The 24,873-nt window shown below is 39.1% G+C and overlaps 1 protein-coding gene across 2 annotated transcripts in view; it reads right to left on the reverse strand.

Moving 5' to 3' along the window:
• The window catches only part of Ttc6 (tetratricopeptide repeat domain 6), a 204,124-nt gene that overhangs the window by 81,676 nt on the left and 97,575 nt on the right, over positions 1–24,873 (reverse strand). For both annotated transcript variants that reach the window (XM_076941850.1, XM_034514438.2), the window contains exons 8-10: positions 8,668–8,772; positions 3,553–3,645; positions 1,391–1,465 (exon numbers count right to left, since the gene is read on the reverse strand). In XM_076941850.1, the coding sequence (XP_076797965.1) occupies positions 1,391–1,465; positions 3,553–3,645; positions 8,668–8,772 (273 nt within the window). The remainder of the gene's footprint in view (positions 1–1,390; positions 1,466–3,552; positions 3,646–8,667; positions 8,773–24,873) is intronic.

Below are 24,873 nucleotides of genomic sequence, written 5' to 3' on the forward strand. Positions count from 1 at the left end.
AGATTCCCTTTGGCCACATCCTCACCAGCATCTGCTGTCACTTGTTTTCTTGGTAATGGCTGTCCTAACGAGGATGAGACAAACTATTGAGGTAGATTTGATTTGTACTTACCTGATGGCTATGAATGTTGACATTTTCCCATGGATTTATCAATCGTTTGGACTTCAAGTCTTGAAAAATGTTTAGTTTATTTGTCCATTTAGTGATTAGAGTCTTCTTCCTTTCTTCCTTTTTGTTTTTTTTTTTTTTTTAATTTGGTTTTTGTTTGCTTGCTTGCTTGCTTGGCTTGATTGTTTTGGTTTGGTTTTTTTGTTTTTTATTTTATTTTGTTATTATTTGGAGCTCTTTCTATACTCCGTATATTAATTCCTATCATACAAATATCCAGCAAAGATTATTTTTACATTTTGTAGGCTGTCTCTCTGATCCCTTTCTGAACAGAAGCCCTGGAATTTGATGCAATCCCAGTTTTCAGGTTTTTTTTATTATTATTATTATGTGCTGAGTTACAGGGGTAATATTCAGAAAGTTGTTGCGCATGCTATTTTAGAGTGCTTTTCTTCAATAATTTCAAAATTACATATCTTACACTAAAGTACATGAAGCCGTCTGAACTGGGCTTTGGATATAAGGATCCACTTTTACCCTTCTAGGGGTGGGTGCCCAGTTTTCCCACACTTGCTAAAGAGGCTATTGTTTGTTTGTTTGTTTGTTTGTATTATGCTTTTGGCAGCTGCTGAGAATCTAATGACTGTAGCTGTATGAGTTTTCCATTACACTGTTTTTTCGTCTGTTTGTGCTATTACACTGCTGTCTTTATTATCATGACAGTAGCATCATTTTAAAGCAGGTCCTACAATAATTCCAGCATGGCACTTTGCGCTTGGAGCTGATCTGGTTCATCCGTCTTTCTGTTTGAACAGGACTACTTTTCATTTCTTCGAAGGATTTCACTGGAATTTTGATACTCATTGTAATGAGCTTATAGATAACTTTTGGTAAGATGGCCATATTCATAATATTAAGATGGCCAACCATGAACACGGGAGGTGTTTCCATCTTCTGGTGTCCTCAAAATATTCTTCTTGTGTTTTATAGTTTTCATTGCAAAGATCTTTCACTTCTCTTGTTAGATTTTGTACTAGTTGGTTTTTATCAAAAATCCACAAGAATAATTTCACAAAAACTATTTATGTATTTAAAGCATACCCAAAGAGATTGTGGCCCTGCATTATTAACTATGCTTCCTAACTTATGAGACTACAGCTAACTCAAAGTATAATAATAAGAAACAGCGTATCTCTTCAAACTTTAGGGAAAATGCATGATTTTTGTTGCTATAAATACAAACATTTTTGAGATATAACAGCCAAAAAAAAGTTACAATACCTTTAACCGTCTATATGGTGCACTGGAATGTTTTTGGATATTCTCATATGATGCAGATTTTTTTATTATTAATGACTGTAAAATAATCAGGGGAAAACTACATTAACCATAGTTACTGTTCAGCAAACTAAAGCAAAGCAAGCTCATATGACAGTTGAGTTATAATTCTTGTAAGTGAAAAGTACTAGCACTAATTAAAATATGTATATATGTTCTGACTTATTAAGTCATTCTCTTAATTGAGCAGAGCAGGACTTAAGACCTGTCACTTCATTTAGTCAAGAAATTATAGAAATAAAAATTGTTTGTTTTAAATTTAAATTGTTTTAAGCCTAAGACAGCAAAACTGAAGAACCTGTGGTGTGCAGATGCTCTGGGGTGAAGCTTCCCTGCTGGTGTATATGGACCTGTGCTCTGGGGCGAAGCTTCCCTGCTGGTATGCATATAACGTGTTTTGACCTAATGCAACCCTTAGTCCCCTTCCCTGCAATTCTTCCTATATGTCTTCAACCACTTTTCCTTCCCATCTTCATGGGCTCTAGTTTTTGAGATCTACTGAGTCTCACATGTGCATAGTTTGGAGCTATCTACTGAAACACAGTAGCCTCTGATGTCCTTCAGCCCCAAAGAAAACTGACTCTGACTCTCCCTCCACAGCAGTCATAAATTGCCAATTACTCGTCAGCTAAGGGTAGAATCTCACGAGTCTGCTCGCACCCCACGTTGGTATTTTGTCTGGACCAATATTCTGCAAGTCTCGTGCATGCTGGAAAGTCCCTTTTAATCATAAGAAGCCTCAACCTTTCACTTCCGGGGAGGTAATCATATAAGTATCACCAAGATGGGTACTATTCTACTATTACATTTAGAGTAAGAAAGTACTGTCAAGGTAGAGCAGAAAACAAGTATATTTGATGTTCCTAGACAAATAAAAAGCAGTATCTATAACCCAAAACTAGTGTACTGTAAACAGAGTATAGTTTGGGTACAAAGAGAACAGGGATGGGTCAGTTTGGGATAGGCAAGAACCTGGATACAGCACAGCTGCCAGAGAAGGGCAAAGGTATTCCCATGGATTGTAAAGATACTACGAACATCCCAGGCCTCAACAAACATAGAGAAATGCGCCAGCCTTTTCAGTTCACAAGGACTGTAGTGGAAGCAGCGTGTTGGTCACACGTGAATGCTGACGGATGTAGAAGCACATAGGCCACACACACTTATGCGGGAGGCGGAGCTACTCTTAGCTCAGATATCAGTGATGTAATCATATCTATGTCCTCCAGCTACAGCAGAATGGGGGTAAAGCAGCAGCTGCTAAAGATGAGACAGGATGACAGGAAGGGAGGAGAGGTGTCATTGCCACAACCTAGAAATGAAAATGGCTTCCCGACCCAGAGGATAATTGGGTGATCTGGTTATTTTTAAAGGACAACTCCTGTTCTAGGTGCTGGAGATATAGCTGTGGTATAGGTAAAGACACCCCAGGCCAGTGAGAAATGGAAAGATCCAGTTCACATCAGGACAAGTAGCCAATAAATGGCGGCAGAGAGATAGCAAAACACTGACTGGGGGTCACGACAGTAGGCCACATGTGCTTCCTGGAAATATGGGGGACAGGGGCAGAAATACAGTCAGCTTAGATAGCTAACCAGAAATGGGGTGTGACCTGGCTCAGGGCACTGAATCTCAGTGCTATATGGTGTTCAGCAGCCCAAGGTGTCAAGGTGGAACACCAAGCTGAAGGCCCTAATAAAAAGAAAACTGTCATAGTAGTTTATAGATACTGTGTTTTATTCATCTGGGAACATCAAATATACTCGCTTTCTACTCTATCGTGACAGTGCTTTCTTACTCTAAACTTAAATTTCAGGACATTAATAAGACACTAATATAATTAATAACTATATTCACAATATAAACTGCATATCTCTTTCAGTCCTGTTTATGTCTTACGGAGTAGCCGTGAGTGCTCTGGCCGAACCCTGAAATCACGGGGGCACCCCATCACCACTTCCTCAGGCTGCAAACAGCTTCCCCTTTGAGCAAAAATTGTCATGTGCATGCACTATAAAAATGATTTCTATAATAGCTAGAAACAATTTCCGAGCCAAAGGAAGATATAGCAATCAACTTAAATTCAGAGTAAACGCCGTAAGTACCTTAAAACTTCTTTTGGTGTAGGTATCTAAAATAGTCTCACTCTCCTTGGTTTCAGATAATTTCTCAGTTAAGAGTCTGCTTGTCTGAACACTCTGTGTTAATTTAAAAAAGGGATTACATTACATATGAATTAATTTCATGAAATATTTTATAGTCACTGTTTCATTGAACAATATTGTTAGCAAAATAAATAAAAGACCTGCTGCAAAAGAAATTACTTCCAGTGATGCATGAAAGTCTAACTAGAGACTTCATATTAATACAAAATCCACACTACAACTCATGCCTTTAATCAAATGGGAACACGCATGTGACTTCTACAATGTGAGATCTTAGGAGTTATCAGTGACGCTACATTCTCATAGATTAGTACACTATGTCTTTCACATCAACACTAGAATTATTAGCAAAACACATAATCAGGCCAAACTATTAATTGAGTGTCTTCATTTTCAAGTACAAGCAAGTACTCTAAATGTAAACAGGAGTGGAATTTTTCTTAAATAACTTAAGCTTTGGAGTTTATCACCCAATAAAGTTCCAATATATATGTGTTCTTATAAGACCAAAGAGCTATACAAATTATACTCGCTAAATGTGTTACTTCTTAATCTTATAGTCAGGAATTCTGGTATTCAAAAACAACTAGGAGGCAAATTTGACAAGCTGACAGTTTTATAATTAGCTGATCCATGCTGTTCTTTATTTATCTGATGAGGTTCTAACTTTATGGTTGAAAAATACTGAAATTTAAAAATAAGTTTTTACAAGTATTAATGCTATTGTCATTAAAAGTGGAAGAAAACCAAGGATTCAGGAATCCGACCCACTGGATTTTGAACATCCTTTTGTGCTGTACATCTTAGGGGTTCTATTGCCATCATGAAACATCCTAACAAAGCTCAGCTTGGGGAGGAAAGAAAGGGTTGACTTCACTCACACTGATATTTCACTATTTAAGGCAGGAACTCACACAGGGCAGGAGCCTGAAGGCAGGAACTGTTGCAGAGGCCATGGAGGGTGCTGCTTACTGGCTTGCTCCCCATGGCTTGCTCAGCCTGCTTTCTTATAGAACCCAGGACCTCCAGCCCAAGGATGGCACCACCCACAATAGACTGGGCCCTCCCTCATCAAGCACTAATTAAGAAAATGCTGTACAAGTGTGTCTGCATCTTCTGGGGGCATTTTAACAACTGAAATCCCTTTCTCTCAGATTATACTTTAGCTTATGTCAACTTGACATAAAACTAGTCAGGTCAGTGTATTTTTACAAAATACCTGTAGCAAAATGATTACTAGCCATAGCAGAAAGACACTTGGACATTACTATTCTTCACAGACTAACTTCCTGATATAGAAAAGAACTTTTGAGAATGTTTTGCCCCATGCTTACATAAGATATTCAAAATATATTGGAATGCCAGGTATTATATATTTAATGGAAAACCCTTTTAACAAAGGCAAAAACTTTCACACTGTAGTTTATGTCAAAATAGAAGGACCTGTTAGCAACCAGTGATTGTTTACTGTGAAAAAAACAAACAAGAAACAAACAACAACAAAAACATAGCACGGCTCATACACTGAAGCCTCAGAAACAGACAAAATATTTCCCAAACTAAGGCACCTCGCAGAGCAATTATAGTACCGTTTATGTGATGCCCTGTTGGAAAACCCTCCTGATTCTCTCCAGTGATGCTGTTAAAACTGGAGTTAGGGTGCAGATAGAGTAAGAACTGCTGTTGCTGTTTGAATATGAGATGTTCCCCTCCTAGACTCAACACTTGTCTCCAGCTGCTGGTACTCTCTTGGGAGGCTTGGGAGCACTGTGAGATACTGTCTAATAGGGTCAAGTGGCCAGCATTGGGAAGGGATGGGAGGTGTGGCTCTAGAAAGGCTGTGCCTGCCCAGTTTTCTCTTCCCACTCTGCTTCCTGGCTACTATGAAGTGAAGAACCTTTCCCACCACACACCTCCCAAGACTGCGATGCTCTCCTTAAATGTGTGCTGCCAAGCGATTATGAACTGAGCAGAAACAAAGAAAAATAACAAAAGAATAAGATGAAAATATGCCTGGACACACAAAACAACATGCAAATTCTACATATTATAGTAGAATTTAAATATTAACTGGGTCAAATTGAGTCCTTTAAAACTAACAGGAGATAAAATTCACAAATTGCAAGTTTTTAATAAATATAGAGTTTTCATACCACATGAAATAAAAATTGTTAGCAACACAAGAAAAGCATGAACCAACACATGCAAACACTGAAAACCTCTAATTAATCAGCCTTCGTTAGGTCAAATGAAAAAAAAAGAGAAACTGAACCACATAGAAAAGAAGTCATATCACAACGTAATAACTAAGTATAATGCTAACTTGGTACTTCAGTTTATCTACACAGTATGATGCCTCATTAGATCCAAATCCCAGACTCTGATTCCACAACCTATGTTCAGCTTAGTCTGGCTCAGTGCTAACAAGGAACTTACAAACAATGCCACTGGCTTAGTCAACAAGTACTGGAATATTAAATAAACCACAATATAAATAGCAACCAATTTCAAAAAAACATATAGTCTAAAGAACATACTGTATGTTATTAAGGATTAAGAATAAACTTTACAGAAAACAGTATCAATAATTTGTTGAGCTTTTAAAACCTCTTCCCACCTAAATAGTATGTGCAAAAGAAAATAAAAACTATCCCCCCATCAAAAAAAAACTATTTTAAAAATAAATGAATATACTAAGTAAGAATTGGTGCAATAAACTCAAAGCTTTATACAAAAGCCATAAGTTATATTTCTATTACTTTAAAACAAAAAGAAAATAATTAAATTTCAGTAGAAGATACTAAAATGATTAAATAAAATATAAGCATTGTGTAATAAGTGGTAAAGTAAAAAAATCAAAATAAAGAAGTAAATTTTCACAATGTCACAATGATGTAATAATTAATCCAAAATATTTTTAATCAAAGCAGATACACTGAACTTCTTTCTTTTCCTGCTGGCAGGCCACGATAAATAGTTTGCACACTGAGTATCATAAATCTTACTAAAAATGTACCAGTGGTGGTTGGTCTTCACTTGTGCAAATATAGTAGTTTGATAAAGGGTAAAGTTTACAACTGAGAACAAAGAAACAAGAAATTAAATTGCTTTCTAAAAATCCTATTATAGATATAAAAATTGTAGAAATGGGAAGGAAATTGTAACATTACAAACAGAGCTTAAAACTGACAGAAAAAACATGGTCAACTCTACATATAACATGTACCTCATAAAACACGTGGCTTCTGTAATGAGTTAACAGCTGACTTAAAAGCTACTAGGTATAAATAACTCAAAAATTAGTAAAGAAGACATTTAAATTATTGGAAACTTTCCCAAATCATTCATTTCTGAAGAAACAATGAATTCTTTCAAAATCCCAAGAAGATTCCTCCTATCTGTATCAACTCTAGTATTTTCTTTTGAAATATGTAAACGAAAATAACTGGTAACAAAATCAGTGCAGGAAACAATTCACTCAGGCAGCCACTCAGTGTGATGACAGCCATCTTGGTCATGACTGCCATTTTGTCCAGCAGGTGGCTGGGCACACATGCCAAACCCTATAGGAAAAAAAGTTGTTAGAGCAAGTCAGTAGAGCATGTCGTGCTGGCCACTGACACCTGCGCTGTGTCCTATCTGACATTTAAACGTGATAATCGTTTTTCAGAAAGCCGGGGTACATTCCATTTGGCAGCAGGCCGCCTTTGATTGGCTCGCATATTAATCCCTTTCTTCCTGCTTTGGGGTGAGCGGAGCTACTGCCCAATGCACACTCCATACATGCATACAAATGTGTTTCAATCAAATATACCCTCGATCCCTTGCTCCATTACTTCTTACCCACTTGCTACACACACACACACACACACACACACATCCCCACCACAGCCACCATTATTTTGTTGTGTTTTGTTTTTAAAAATCCACTGATTTCATTTAGTGCTGCCTGTTTGAACCTGGATGAAGATCCACCTGGAACACAGGTAGCCTTTTTGGAAAAATATCCCTAGAGAACCTGACTCTCACTCCATCAGTTTCCTATAGCTCTTCAGGTGGAAGCGTGGGCGGGGCTTCATGGCCCTTCCGTTTTCCACGCTGGGATTTTGGCTGATTAGATCTCACTTAAGTCTTAAGCATGTAGTCACAGATTCTGTAACTTCATGTGTGCAATGGCCCTGGCATACCCAACAAATGTTATTTTGAGATGAAGCCATGATTTAAAATGGCCCAAGTAACAAAATTCCAGGGACAGATGGATTTAGGTCAGAATTCTACAGAGCTTCAAAAAGGAATCAACTATTTTCTTCTGCAAAATGAGTACGTTTGAAAAACAGAGACATTGTCGACACCTGGCAAGGCAGCATTTTAGTTTCAACCTGAGGGGACATTGCAGCAGGTGCTTGGTGATGAGGAGGACCTGGAGCGACTCCCACTCGAGCCTGTGCCAACTGGCCATGTGGCCATGTGCTGGCTTCTACCAGTCTGGTCACTCTTCTAGGCTGGTTTGAAATAAAGTTTGCTTTTCCAACAAAGTGTAAAAGAACTATAAAGTCTTAACTGTGAGGCACATATCAACAATACTATTATCACTGCCAGCAAATTTAATAAGGATTCTTAATTATTATCTTAAATTTGATAATTAATGATCATTGTCTTCATGTACCAAAAAAGTAAATGAAAATACCTGAGATCCTCTCCATAATCTGAATGACTTTATAACTTAATCCTCAAATAAAATACGCTTCCAAAAAGAAAACAGGTTATTCATGTCAAGCTACAGTAAGTATATAATTTAAAGAAGTTAAATTGCAGGATAAATACATACATATATATTTACCATAATTTTATAAAATATATACAGTCATATGTATGTGTAACAACTATTTACATATATAAATATCTCTATGGTATCATCCAACCAATCCCGACTGTAACAATAATTGCTTGACAAATTATATAACAATTGTCTAGCCAATTTTATATCAGAAGCAATTATACAAGTTTATTATTAAATTATAGCAAAAAATAAAATACAGAAAATACATTTATTACCTCATATTTTGGATATAATGTTTCTCTCATGATTGATTCTGGAATAGCAAATTTGGGTGCAGTAAGATTCCAAAACATCTTTGAAGTTCCAGGATATGCAGACACCTTTGAAAATGTTATAAAAAACAAAACAAAACAAAACAAAACTATGACACACTGTAACAAATATCCTCTAAAACCAAAAACCCAAGTTCCTGTCAAATTGTTTCTAATTGTTGAGAATGTGGCTTGATTTGTTACACAGCGTCTGAATGTCAAGGGAAGATGACTTTGCAAGCTGTCAGCTTAAAGGACATCAAGTAAAGCCAGCAGTGGTGACTTGGTGACATGAGGAAGTGGAGAGCCACACTGGAGGAAAATTGACCAGTGAAACAGGAGGTACACATGCCATCTCTTTCAGAAATGTCACTTCTTGCTACATGTGCTGACCAAGTTCTTACATATGTGCATGGGGAAATATGTATAGGTCATTCACAGAGCATACTAAATTAGAAAATAAAGTCCAGTGTAAGTGTCCTTAGGAGAGAAACAGATAAGAAAACATTATTATAAAGCTATTCAGATACAAAAATTACACCCCATAGATTGGACTGACAAACAGTACTGAAATTATTTCAGAAAAATTCATGCAAAATGCTATTTATATAAATGTACTAGAACATACACAGAGAGAAAGAGATTACTTAGGATCATATGTCGAGTTATTAAGTTATTAAGTCATAAACTAAAAAGAGATGTGTTTTAGAAAAGTAAGCCTATCAGGGGTGCTGCCAGAACTGTGGTAGCGTTTGAATGACTTTGAATAACAAAAACTGACGTTTAGCACAATGCAGAGCTTTAGAACTCATTCTGGGAGTAAAGAGGAGTCCGGGGCGGAATGCAAAACATAACAACACATTCTAACTGTGTTGTCAATATGCGGAACAATCTTGTACTCTAGGGGGATGCTGAGCTCAGTGACTGGGAAGCTAAAGGAAAAGAAACAGAACAGTCCGTGTGGCACTGGGCTTCAGCTGCTGACGCACCCACAGGACTCCGCACTAGCGAGTCTGACACTTCCATCCATACGTACTGGACTACTGAATACAAGAGTGGCGGATGGTAGGAGTCAGTTTGCCACTGTCAGAGTGAGAGTTTAAAGGTAATGGAGGGGTAGCTAGGATGTTCCTTATCACAGTGGATTATGAACTCACGTTTAGTCTAGTATAGACATGGATGCTTACATATAGCAACACTTACAGGTACACATATTTACATGAGTTAGTACACACAGACACACATGATTTATAAATATTATTTTTATTAATCTTTATGAATTCCATAAGCATATTGTGGTCATATCCACTCCCACTACCCCTGTAAAAAGAGTAGCCTTTTTTACCCTTACTGCCCTATCTACCTAAGTAAACACTGGGTTGTCTCCTCCTCCTCCTCCTCCTCCTCCTCCTCCTCCTCCTCCTCCTCCTCCTCTTCTTCTTCTTCCTCTTCCTCTTCCTCTTCCTCTCCTTCTTCCTCCTCCTCCTCCTCCTCCTCCTCTTCCTCTTCCTCTTCCTCTTCTTTTTGTCCACATCAAGTTCAGTTTGTATTGCCCTACCACTCTTGGGAGTGGGATATGCCACTCATGGGAGTAGCTAGCCAGCCAGAGGTCACAATGTTAAAGAAAACCAGCTTTTTTCTCCCAGCTGCTATCAACTCCTCAAGGCTCCAAGGCTGGTGCTGCTCACCTCCCTACTTCCACACTGGGATTTTGTCTACCTTAAACTTACATGGGTCTTGTGAGTTCATGTGTGCTAATGCCCCACTGGAGACAAGTATTGACAAGGTCAGCTCAGGAACTTTGGAAAGGTCATGGAATACTCGCCCTTCCAGAAGGGCGAGGCTAATTAACATTCCTCAGACCACAGGGGAGGGAACTGACCTGCTGGTGGAGACACATTCCACAAGACAGACCACTGGCCACCTACAAACAAAGGAAGTCATTGCCACCTCATTCCCTAAAGACCAATCAATTTAAAAAGTCACACTGTTCTGCCAATCACATGGTACCTAATGGCTGCTGCCCTGAAAACTGTATAAAAAGCTCACTGAATGAGCTGTGCAGGGTCGCCACTTCACCTCCTGTGTAGGATGACCCTAATGCGTTGGAACAATAAATTTCTCTTGCTTGTTGCATCTATTCCTGGCTCCATGTGGTTCAGTCAGGGGGTCCCCGGTAAGCTAAGGCTGGCCAGAGTCTTACAGTATGTTCTTGCTTTGTTGGTTGGCAAGGCCTAGAAGAAACAGTGCCTCCGTTGCGCACGCATACATACTGTACAGATCTTGCTGAGTTTCCAATCACATAAATGGAACCAGGATGCATCACACAACAAACCAGAAAATATATGATTCTGGAACATTTTGTACTATAGAAAATTACAGTGCCTTTAAAGACAAAAAATAGAAGTAAACCATTTTAGCAATGGTAGTAGGAATAATAAAGTTGCACTGGATTATAAAGTGTAATATATTGTCTATCAGTAATTCTTATTTCAACAGATGAAGGAGTGAGTGAATGAATGAATGAATGAATGAAGCAATTTTCCCTACAGAGAAGAACTAACAAAGAGGTAATTTCAGGCAGGAATCTAAATCTTAGGCTAGAACAAAGAAGTAGGCTTCAGGCATAAAAATGACTTTGGGCTAAGACAGGGAAGTTGGCTCAGATACTTTGGTCATCCTGATAAGCCCTTAGGAACAGTGATCATGGGACTTTATTTACTGCCTTGCTTGTTCTTTGACTATTTGTGTTTATTAACTTGCTTGTACCTTGACTATTTGCATCTACTGTATTGTTAGTTTCTTAACCTAGAACTGACCTTAATACTTGCATGTAATTAAAATGGTATAAAAGCAAAAATGAGGAGGGGGAATGGGATAAGGGGCTTTTGGGGGTGGGGATCCCTACTTTTTAAATATGATCATACATATTGATTTCCTTTAAAAAGGATAACACAGATGACAAAAACGTTTATAAGGAGGAAATTTCAGCACTGTCTCACTGGATGACAAAGGTCAAGAGAATGCTGGAAAGTCCTGTTGACAGCTTATGACTGGCAAGAGATGCGGTGAGAAGACTTTCTCTTTCAGAACTCTTCCTCCTGAAGTTTCATAAACCAATCAAACCACAGCACCAGCCAACTCTCAACTGGGATGTGGTTTACAAAAATACTTGAACATTAATCCCTAAAGTTTTCAATCATTGAAATGAGGAGATCTTGAAAAACTGTCATGGTTTGGATGAAAAATGTGTGCGTCCAAACAGAATCCCAAGACACAAAAGTACAATTAGTGAGTGATGTGCAAAGCCAGGGAACTCCAAAGAGAGCGTGAAGCTTAGTGAGAAACTTCCCACCTGACACAGAGGTCCCTGGGGGCTGCCATACTGAACATCTCCTGCTAGTCTAAATAAAGAGAAAAGAGTTCTTTCCAAGCTCCAGAATAGAGGCACATGCTTCCTCTAGAGACTCAAGGGAAGAGTTCCTCCTGGACTCCCACTAGCAGTTAGAGGCAAATTAGCAAAGTTTGCATTTCTCTACCATTTCTCCACCTCACCCCTCAACAGCACATGACCATTGTCCCTGGGAACTCTGAATTTACATAGCATTGCACTTTTCTTTATTTTTTTCATCTTTCTTTTATTGAAAATACATTTTCATATAATAAATTCTGATTATGCTTCCCCTCCCTCAACTCTCTCTAGATCCTCCCCCATTTTGCACCCACCCAAATCCATATCCTTTCTTGCTCTCATTAGAAAACATGGTCATCTAAAAAATAGTAATAAAATAAACTAAGATACAATTTAAAAAAAAACAAGCAAGCAAACCAAAATAGAATAAAACAAAGAAAGCAAACTGAAGAGAGAGACAGAGACAGAAAAAAAAACACACACAAAAACACAGACACAGAGACGCTCATATTTACCCACACAGAAATCCCACAAAACACAAAACTGAAAAATGTATCAAGAGCAAAAGATCTGAAAGGTAAAAGAAAATGCCCAGATAAAAGACTATGAGACAATGATACTTCAAAAACACCACTGAACTTGTTTTGAGTTGGCCACCTACTACTGGGCATGGGGACTGCCCTAAGAGTGATGTGTGCACCCAGTGAGACTCTGTGGAAGCAAACTAATTCTTCCTTCCCAAGAGGGTACCAATTGGAGTTAGTCAGCTTCTGAGTTACACATGGGGACTTGTATCCACTTCCCCTCTCAGACTGGGAGCCCATCTGGCTTAAACCTGTGTACACCCTATGCATGTTACCACAGTCTCTGTGAGCTCCTTGTGTGTCAAGTCCTCCTGTGTTTAGAAGGCTTGTTTTTTTCCTTGGTGTCCTCCATCTCTTCTGGCTCTTACATTTTTTTCCTACTCTTCTTCAGGATCCCTGAGCCCTGAGGGGAAGGATGTGATGGTGACTCAGGACCAACTGTTCCAAGGTCTCTCGGCGCTCTATGCACACTGTCCAGCTGTGGCTTCTAACTGAGTATAGTTATAGCATTAGGAGTCATTTTATTCATCCGGTCCCTCAGCAGGAGAGTAGCACTTGGTTTTCCCCTATTTCTGTGGCCTATCGTGTCTCATGTTCTTGACTAGTGAGCAGTATCAGGGATGGGCTCCATCTATCTCATGGAGTGAAATTCAACCAGATATCGGTTGGTTACTCCCACAACTTTGTGCCTCTTTTGTACTAGCATGTTTTAGAGACAGTTCACCATTGTGGATCAAAGGGTTTGCAGCTGGGTTGGTGTTTACCTTTGTTTCTGATAGTGTACTGAGTACCTTCTAATACCAGCAACACTAGCCATGAGTAAAGAAGGTGCTAGCAAGGCAACAGTGTAACTTCTTTCTGTTGGAAAGGTAGTATAGCTGTTGTCTTAAAGGTTGGGGCTTCCAGGTTCAGAACTAAGTCTTTTATTTAAGAGAGATGACAGTGGTTCTGCTTAGTCAACAAAATGATGGGCTGGGTATTAGGTCTCTCTTGCACCTTACTGACATAAATTGGTATACTTATGCTCTAACTGTATCTTGAGAGAAAAGTTTTAACAGGAAGTGTGATATGTAGGAGGAGCTAAGGTGGAAGGCGTAAGGAGAGGAGTAAGGAGAAGGAGAGGAGGATCTAGGTAATGAGAAAGAGAAAAATGGGCGGGGGACATGGAAGTGGATGTTCATATGTCTCAGCCAGTCAAAGATAGTTGATATATCTAGGTTGGGTATCAGGTTACACTTCTGATTGATATTGAGCATTACCAAACTTATAAAGCCTTTTGGTTAACATTAAAAAAAAATTGTATAAAAGCAAAAAGGAGAAGGGGGTATGGGATAGGGGTTTTCTAAGGAGGGGAAATGGGGAAAGGGGATAGTATCAGAAATGTAAATAAAACATCCAATAAAAAATAAAATAAATAAATAAATAAATAAAAATTTAAAAATTAAAAAAAAAAAAGTTGGGGCTTTGCTGTCAGTTGGAGGAAAACAACCAATAGCAATAGGATATTTGGCAATACCCTAGGTTGTTTGGGGTTCCATGGGGGTCCTCTGGCCAACAACCTGATTATATATAACCCATTCTTAGAACTGGAGGCTACATTTGGTGACTAGAGGCACTCTGCTTTTCAAAACATATCAATACTGCTGGATTTAAGCCCTACCCTACAGTCAGAATAATCGTACCCTAAACTTTTAATTATGTCTGCAAAGTCCTTGTTTGTAAACTAAGAGCATGTGCGCAGTACCAAGGGCTGGGACTTAGACATGTCTTCTGGAGAAACCTGTTCAATTACTACTGTATTACTGACAGAGGCAGTAGGGTACAAAGCATGAAAAAATCCCCATACTGTGTTTGTAAAGATATAATAAAACAATAAATAAAAGTAGTTTCAAAAGAGCTTGTATGGGAGAAATTATTTAGGCATTCATAAAGAGATGTTGAGAAATTTTGGCATTATTTTGAAATAATAGCTCTCTGAAAGCTCAATATTAATGGAAATTTTATTTTCTTTACATTTGTTGATTTATGAAACCATTTAAGTGGACTATCTGTACATGTCAAAGACAAATGGGCAGAAAGGACTGTAAAGCGTCAATTGTCACATTAGCTACAAACTCTTGACAGTAAAGTTTTCTGAATTATAGATGAACATATGAAGGTCCAATGTCAGGCAAAGAAAAAGTCACAATGATATTGTTTAAGAATATTTGTATTAAGAATTAATTTCAGGAAGGAATCTAAATATTAGGCCAGAACAAAGAAGTAATTTCAGGCAGGAATCTAAATTTTAGGCTAGAACAAGGAAGTAGGCTTCAGACATGAAAATGACTTTGGGCTAGGACTGAGAAGTTGGCTCAGATATTTTGGTCATCCTGATAAGCCCTTAGAAACAGTGATCATGGGAGTGTTCATGGAATTCTGTTTATTGCCTTCTTGTTCTTTGACTATTTGTGTTTATTGTTTTGCTTGTTGCTTGATTATTTGCATCTATGGCATTGCTAGTTCCTCAACCTAGAACTGACCTGAATACTTGCATGTAATTTAAATGGTATAAAAGCAAAAAGGAGGAGGAAGGCATGGGTCAGGTGGTTCTAAGAGGGGGAAATGGGGAAAAGGGATGACATCTGAAATGTAAATAAACAAAATATACAAACAAATAAATAAATCTTTTACATGTTGAAAAAAGAATATTTGTATTTCTAGTCAAATACATGCCTCTACCACCCCATATATTTGATGAATATTTCCTATCTACCCAAAGAATTCTTAAGTAAAGAAAGGCAGACTTTACAAGTGCCAGGTTAATTTTTCCAATTTAAGTGTCTGGCCTCAATTGTCTTCGGTCTTTCTAGTCATACTGCAAGTAAGATGCACAGGCCTATAGCCCAGAAGTGCTTGCTAAAAATGGATAAACTCATCCCGAAGAAGGCAGTGATTTTTGCCAAAGAATATCTAGAAATTAAGAGAAACCCAGGCATGCAAATGATATGTCATGATACAGTACAGTCTTTTCCTCCTATGGAGTAGATAGAGTTGGTGCAGCTTGGACACCTAGAAGGTTATCATTCTGGATGTGAGCAAGATGCAAACCTCTAAGAAGGAAGCTGATCAACAGTACTCTGCTTTTAAGGAAAGGTTAAGGCTGTCCCTCCAGGAGAGTTTTCTCAAATTAAACCAGTAAAGCAATGATAATCATGGGAAAGTACTCTGCAGTGCTCTAAATATTCTAGGGATCTAGGAGTTTAACTAGCTTGGCTAGCAGCACTAGAATTTGAGAGGAAGGGAGAGAACACATAGGAACTGAACCACTAATTAAAAAACACTAGACTTCCACTTACTGTCTAACAGAACCGGTATGGTTATGGAAATATAAATAGGTACACATATATGGCTATAAACTTATACAAATTAGTATTAGAGCCTAATATTAATAACTCATATTCACGCTGATGACCTAAAGTCAGAACATTCTGTTCATTGGGGGAGACAGGTGTGAATTTGTTTCAGGGTATTAAAACCCCATATAAATGAAACTTAAGGTAAAATACCAGTTTTCAAAATCTATTCTGGGAAGAGCCAGCAGCCAGACTGTGCCCTCAGAAGTAGAGCTAGCAGCTGGGTGAGCTAGTCAGGCTCTCCTGGATGTGCCCAGCCAGGGGCTGGGATGATGTTGGTGGCACAATTTGCCCCAGAGGGTCATGCAGACTGCCATGGCCTGTATTGCAGCCTGAAACCACAGGCTTTATGGGGGCCAGGGATAGAGGAGCTACACATTGATGTGAGTGGCCTGAACTGCCACTTGAGGCCATGGTGATGCCTGTAGTCAGGACAGCCTCCAAGAGCTTTGTCTGGCTCTATGGTTCTCCTGCAGTGGAGGGCCGTGTTCATGGTCTGTGCTGTTACCAGAAACCATGTAGAGGCCCACGATCCATGTTACCACTGATTCTGAAGAGCAAGGAAACTACTTCTGCTGCAAGAAGAAGTGTACTATCTATGACTGCAGATGCACAGTTGAAAGGAGGGTCAGGGAAGGCTTCCATAACAAACCCTGCCACCCCAATAGCCCACCCTCCAAAGTAACAGCCTGGACAGGAAGCTACTGAAGAGAACTCTTAAAAAGTGTGTGTGATGGGGATATTGAGGTTAGGTCTCCACAACTGATGGCTTCTAGCAGAGGTGTGGGAGGGGAAAGACTCGGGTCTATTTAAGGAGTGGGCCACTGAGAGTGTAACCATGCTCCAGAAAGTATATCGATAACATGAAGTGGAGAGTTCATTTTTCTTATTTTTATTTATTTATTTATTTATTTATTTATTTTTACCTTTTTGGGGTGTCACAAGGGGGTGGACCTGGAAGGACGAGGAAGAAATTGTGATTTGGGTGCATGATGTGAAACTCCCACAGAATCAATAAAAATGTTATGTGGGAGGAAAGAAACAAAATATATTCTGATATACAGGAAAAGGTCATTTTGCTTTTTTACTATGTTGACATTTGCACTGACGGTGGAACAAACATAAATAGCAAAAGGGATGATGTCACCATGGACCTGGGATGGTGCCACCATGAACCCAGACAAGTCAACTTTAAGAAACACAAAACATGGTCATGTTTTCTAAATCTCAACCACTCGGTACACATAGGTACACATCTTCTTCGTGTTCACTGTGATGAGGTGAGAAGACCTCAAGGGAGGCACAAAGGTGGTTTATGAGGAGAAGCATAGGTACAGCTATTTGAGTTGTGAACTAGAGTAGCCAGTCTTTACCTAAAACGAATAAAAAGCTAACTATGGTTAGTGAGAAATTGGTTATATGGCCAGTGTTTTCAAAAAAAAAAAAAAAGAAAAGAAAAGAAAAAGATGTGAACCTGTCGGTGCCAGAACGTCAGCCAACAGAAAGGGGCTTCTGGCCAATCACTAGAACTTTAGAAAGCTGTGGCACTCTCTATGACAATTGTCACATCTCCATCGGAAAAGATTTTGGCAATATAAAAATGGGGTTGTTCCACAGGATCATCTCATTGAATGTAGAAAAATGCCTTTGACAAAATCCAACAGGCCTTCATGATAAAAGACCTGGGGAGTTTAAGGATACGAGGGACATATCTAAACATAATAAGGGTAGCTTACAACAAGTCTATACCCACATCAAATTAAATGGAGAGAAACTCAAAGCAATTCCACTAGAATGAGGAACAAGACAAGGCTGTCCACTCTCTCTGTGTCTATTCAGTACTTGAAGGTCTAGCTACAGGAGATCAAATAGATACAAATTAGAAAGAAAGAGGTTGAAGTGTCATTATTTGCAGATGATAAGATAGTATACACAAGGCACTCCACTACCAGAGCCACAGCTCAGCCTACCTCCCAGGAGTCCTGCTCCCACTTGGGACAACCAGGTGAGCTACCCATACCCCAGCCCCTGCTGCTCCCTGACCCTGCAAACCCAGCAGCTTTGAGATTTGTCCCATTGCCTCTGTGCTCCATCATCAGACCCACACCTCTAACTGCAATCCCAGATTTGTACTCCACTCCCTGGGCCACAGCTCAGCCTGCCTCCCTTGAGGCCTGTCACCCTGATCAACCAGCTCAGCCAGCCTGACTGGAGGCCTGCTGCCATCCAGGATAACCAGGACAACCAGCTCTACCTGCTTCCCAGGAGCCCCGTTGCCACCTGGGACAACCAGAGGCCTACTGCCATTAGGAACTACCAGTTCTACCTATAACCCCAGAGACATGCTGCCACCAGAGACTACCAGGCCAGCCAACACTAGAGACAAGCAGATGGCTAAAGACCAGTGGAAGAATGCAATCAACAAAAGCCAGAGCAATGTGGCACCATCAGAACCCAGATCTGCTACTATAGAAAGCCCTCGGTATCTTAACAGAGCTGAAGAGCAGGACAACGACCTTAAACCAAATCTTATGAAGAACTAGAGGCCTTTAAAGAGTAAATAAGTAAATACCTTAAAGAAATACAGGGAAATACAATCAAACAGATAGAGGCCATTAAAGAAGAAATGAATAAATATAAAGAAATATAGGAAAATATAATCAGACAGGAAAAAGAAATGAATAAAACTGTTCAAGACCTGAAAACAGAAATAAAAGCAATAAAGGAAATACAAACAAAGGCAACCCTGGAGATGAAAAACCAAGAAAAAAGAACAGGAACTACAGATGCAAGCATCACCAACAGAATACAGGAGATGAAAGAGAGAATCTCAGGCATAGGAGATAAAATAGGAAAAATTAATACTTTGGTTAAAGAAAATCCCGAATCTAAAAAAAACTTCTAGCACAAAACATTCAGGAAGTTTGGGACATGATGAAAAGACCAAACCTAAGAATAATAGAATTAGAAGAAGGAGAAGACTCCCAAGTTTGAGGCCCAGAAAACATCTTCAACAAAATTATAGAAAAAAACTTTCCTAACATAAAGAAAGAGATGGCTATAAACATACAAGAAGCCTACAGAACATCAAATAGACTGGACCAGAAAAGAAAATATTCCCACTACATAATAATCAAAACAATAAATGTACAGAATGAAGAAAAATATTAAAAGTTGCAAGGGAGAAAGGCCAAGTAACATATAAATGCAGACCTATTAGAATTGCACCTGACTTCTCAACAGAGACTCTAAAAGCCAGAAGGGCCTCACCATAAGAGAACACAGATGTCAACCAACAAAACTTTGAATTACCATTGATGATGAAACCACAAAATTCCACAACAAAATCAAATTTAAACAATATCTTTCAACTAATCAAATCTTACAGAGGATACTAGAAGGAAAACTGCAATATAAGAAAGGTAAATACACCCAAGAAAACATGAGAAATTAATAAATTTTACAGCAAAATCAAGAGAAACACACACACACCACACACACACACACAGACAAGCATACACACACAACATTGAAATAATAGAAAATAACAATCATTGGTCATTAATATCTCTCAATTTCAATAAACTCAATTCACCAATAAAACAACACGGGCTAAAAGACTAAATAATTAAACAGGATCCATCAATCAACTACATACAAGAAATACAACTAAGCAACAAAGATGGACACTACCTCGGTATAAAGAACTGTCCAAGCAAATGAACCCAAGCTGGAGTAGCCATTCTAACATCTAATAAAATAAACTTTTGACCAAAAATAATCAAAAGAGATTGAAAAGCACATTTCATGCTCATCAAAAGAAAAATCCACCAAGATGACTTCTCAATTCAGAACATATATGCCACAAATGTAAGGGCACCAACAATCATTTTTTTTTTTAAAGGGTGAATTTTGCAGGCAAATGAATGGGATAAGATAACAGCAACCTGAGTGAGGAAACCTAGTTCCAAAAGGACATGTATAGTATAAACTCACTTATAAGTAGATATTAGCCATAAAATACAGGATACCCATTCTACATTCCACAGATTCAAAGAAGCTAAACATGAAGGATGGTCCAAGTGAGGATGCTTGGATCTCACTTAGAAGGGGAATAAAATAGTAATAGGAGGCAGATGGAGGGAGGGAACTGGTTGGGAAAAAGAATGGGGAGGGGTTCATGATTAAGTATGAGGAGAGACAGGAGAGAGGGTCAGGGGAATAAATGATGGGGAAGGAAGGGTGAGGGGCATCTCTAGGACGTGGCAAAGTCCTGGGATGGAAGAGGCTCCCAGGAGTCTATGAGGTGACTTCAACTAAGACTCCTAGCAGTGAGCATATGGAACCTGAAGTGGCCACCTCCTGTAGCCAGGCATGGCCCCCAGTGTAGGGACAAGGACACCAACTCACTCACAAAACTTTTGACCCAAAATGTGCTCTGTCTACACGAATTGCAGGGACAAAGATGGAAGAGAGACTGAGAGACTAGCCACCCATTATCTGGCCCACCTTTAGACCCATGTCAAGGGCAAGCACCAATCCCTGACACTATTAATGCTACTCTATTATGTTTGCAGACCAGAGCCTAGCATAACTGTCCTCTGAGAGGCTCCACCTACAAAGGCCCACAGCCAAATACTGGATAGACCTGGGGGAACCTCATGGGAGAACTGAGAGAAGCACTGAGGGCTCTGAAAGGGATAGGAACTCCACTGGAAGATCAACAGAGGCAAGCCTGGAGCTTGCGGGCTCTCAGAGACTGAACCACCAACCAAAAAGCACACATGGGCTGGACCTAGGACCCCCACACATATGTAGCAGATGTGCAGCTCAGTCTTCATGCAGGTCCTCCAAAAACTGGAGCAGGGTCTCTCACTAAAGCTGTTCCCTATGTGTGGATCCTGTCCCCCTAACTGGGCTGACTTGTTTGGCCTCAGTGGGAGAGGATAAACCTAGCCCTCCAGAGACTTAATGTGCCAGGGTAGGGGAATACCCAGGGGTGGGGGTCAGAGATCAAGATAGAGAGTAAAGGAATTAATTAATTAATTAATTAAGGTGTATGTCACCCCATTCAGTTAAAACAATAAAAACATAGTATACATAAATGACTAAAAATTCCACCAGGGAACTCTACAGCTGATAAACACTTTCAGTAAAGTGTCTAGACACAAAATTAACACACACATATCTTTAAATCTCTAAAATAGTCCTCTTAGCCGAGGTCATGTAATTCCTTATATGTACTTTTCAATTCTCTATCCTTCCAAACAAAATTTTAAAGTGTTGTGTCGTCTTCTCTTTTGTGGAAGAGATTTTACAGCAGTAGTGTTAATTCTTCCTTACGTACTTGATAGAACTCTGTCCAATAAATGGGCTTGGAAATATGCAGGAGAAGGAGGGTGTTTCTTAATCTTTCTGTTTCCTTACTAGTTATGGGGCTATTCAAATCTTCTGTTTTTCATGTTGGGTAAGTTGTAGTTCTCTGTGAAAGAGATCTCCAAGCTATGTACAGAGAGTCGCTTACGACATCACTGCCATGCCATTGTCTTCTGCTCTCTTCCAGGGTCTGCAGATACTTTCCTCTCTAGTACCCCTAATTTGTGACTTTCTTTCCTCGCCTTCCCTAGAGATTAACTTAGTGATGCATTCGAAGAACCGGATGCTCTGCTCCCCTTGTTTGATTTTACCAAATTCTGCTCCTTTGACTCCTCTCTGGCCACGCCGGGCAGTTTTGTACCTCCATTTCTTGATTCTTGAGGTGGGAGTTCAAGTTACTGATTTGGAATTTTCTCTTTTCTATTGTAATATTTAATCCTACAAAATTTTCTTGTTTGCAGTCTTCCGGTTGGCCCCCACAATTTCTACTACGTTGCATTTCATCAGTTTGGTAGACTTTCAGTCCCCGGAAATGTTCTCTTTAACCACTGAGTACTTAAGCAGAGTTGTCTGATGGACACTTTAGGTCTTTCTGGCATTCGCCGTCACTGAGTGGCTTCAGAGCATCTGCACTTAACTAAGGGCCATTTTGTTTATGGTGTTGTTGCTTTCTTTTTTGTATTCTCTAGTTTCCTCTGTTTCTCTTTTTTCTGTTTTTCATTTGTGTTATTTGAACATATTTTGAATTCTACTCCTACTTTCTGTTGTTTTAGGCATATCTCTTTGTATGGATTTAATTTATTGGCCCAGGTATAATACAACAATCAATTTATGTCTACCGATGTCTTTATCCTACTTGTCCAAGTAATATGTCATTCCCCATTTATGACATACCTGTTTTAAGTGTTTCTTTTTACATACATTTATATACACTTATAATGGGACCAGATTTGACTGGAAAACACACTGTGGAAGCACGGAGACAGGGAGACTCCGAGGCAGTGCCTGCTTTTCTCCTGTGCTCTCGACTTCTAGATACTCTGAGATTTCTGTCGTTCTCCTCTTGTATTTATGGCTAACTCAGGTGGCAACGCATTCTCTTGGTTTCCTTTCATCTGAGAAGGTCTTGATCCCACTTCATTCTTGAGTGTTTGTCTCAGGATTGAAGGGCTGAGTTTGAGTCATTTTCCTTCTCACTGGTTTTCATAAGAAGTCCCATTCTACACGTTGTTTCTCCAAGAATGAAATACTGTTCCTCTCTTGTTGCTTTCAGGACTTTCCTAGACTTTGGTTTCTAGTTTAGCTAACATGTGGTTTGCTATCGATTTCTTTGTACTTTATGTTTAGAGTTTCCACAGATTACTGAATTTATAGATACACAGGATTTTGTCAAACTGCTAAGTCCTCTACCATTACTCCTTACAATCCCTCCCTCTTTTTATTCTCCTTCTGGGTTATCACAGCATAAATATGAAATATTTCATTAATTCCTATTAATATTTCAGTGTGTTTTCCCTTTAGTGTTTAGACTGGGTCAGTTTTGTGTTCTGTCTTAAACTTCACTCATCTCTGAATCAAGCCATCCATTTTAGATTTTATTTCATTTACAGTAATTTTTCAGGCTGAAACTAATGTTTCTCCTCAGTATCTTCTATTTCTATACTTAGACTTTCTAATTCCTTTCTGAGTCTTTTATTCTTTATTGCAAAAGTGCTCACAGTTTTTTAATGAATCATTTTATGATTTTTTTCCCAAAAACGTTTAGCATGTTATCTCGTTGATAACATCTATTAAATGCTTTTCTATAGCTATTTTTCTTTATTTTGAAACATTTTCTTATTTTTAGTTATGTGCATATGGAGAGGGGTCTACGCACATGAGCGCAGGTACCTATAGAGGCCAGAAGACATAAGACAGAAGGTAGCTGTGAACTTCCCAGCACGGGTGCTGGGGACTGAACTCCGGTCTTAAGCATCCACTAAGTCATCTCTCCAGCCCACACCCTTTTCTGTTTAGTCTGAAATTTCTCCTAATTTTTTTAAAATATGGGTATTTTTAAATCTGGGTATTATGTCATCAGGGTCGTATCTTAAACCTTCTGGCTAGCTGACACTCCACTACAGGCGTAGCTCATGGGATGGGGATGAAATTCCCATGTGGTTTCAGCTGATGACGTAAACTGAAAATCTACTTGCTACTCCATTGAGATAAAAGCCTTGGCATGCTTTCGTTACTTTTTTTCACCATGGCAAAGTGGATGGAAAAAGCAACTTTTCAGTTTTGAAACTAATAAGACTGAAAAATTATCTTTTTGGCTCTTGGTCTCGGAGAATTAACCCACACCTTACTGCTCCACCACTGTGGTCAGAAACAGGTGGCACAGCAAAGGTACTGCTTCATGGAAGCCAGGAAGCCGAGAGGCAGAGAAAAGGGAGAAGCCAGAGATGAGCAGTGCCCTTCAAAGACGCATCCTATTTCCCGGCTCCTTCCTACCCAGTGCATTTTCTTCCACAGCATCTACCATTTCCCATCTATGCATTTAGGTAGAGCCCTATGTCAGTGGGTTAGATCAGAGCACTCACAACACAGTCACTTCCCCAAAGCCCTATACCTCAACTTTGCATTGGAAATCAAGTCTTCAAAACATAAGCCTTCAGCAAACATTTTATATCCAAGTCACAATACAGCTCCATACTCAGCCTGCCTTAGCAACAATCTGACAAGGATGCTGGCGTGTTTTGAGACAGTCTGGCAAGGACCGATCTGGAAAGGTCACTAGACCTTTCCTGGTAAAGGCGGGGAGTGGAAGCATACTGTGTTTCTGCAGTGTCAGTAATTACTTTCTAAATAAAAATGGTTTGTTTTGTAGCTAATATAATAAAATAGCATGTTTTCACTGGGGCATGTTTGCATGTGTTAGCGTATATACTGCTGTAGTGTGTGTGTGTGTGTGTGTGTGTGTGTATGTGTGTGTGTGTATTGGTGTTTCCAGATTTCCAAGTTTTATGGGTCAAGTTCAAAACATATGCAGTAAAAAGAAACCCCAGGCACTTATGAAGTATCATGTCAGTTTTTGTGTCCTGACATTTCTAGTTATTGTGCTTCCTTCTCTCCACTTTTAGAGTTGTATTGAGCTTGTGATATCCAAAGTTTTCAGAATCTTAGCAAGAAGCACAGGGAAAAGTGAGAGTCTTAAAACCAACTCTCAGGAGACTATCACTTATCAAATGTTGGTATGCTATCAAAGAATACCCACAATTACATTGGAATTATTACCAAAATATTCTTTTCCAGCTATATATCTGTTTAAGGCCAGAATTTTTCTAATATATTTTAACCAAAGCAAATAGCCAAAATATTGATACATCATGTCTAAGAATTCAATATGTAAAGAGGTTTGTCA

Source organism: Arvicanthis niloticus, chromosome 11 (genome assembly GCF_011762505.2).
Source record: "Arvicanthis niloticus isolate mArvNil1 chromosome 11, mArvNil1.pat.X, whole genome shotgun sequence".
NCBI classification, from domain to species: Eukaryota; Metazoa; Chordata; class Mammalia; order Rodentia; family Muridae; genus Arvicanthis; species Arvicanthis niloticus.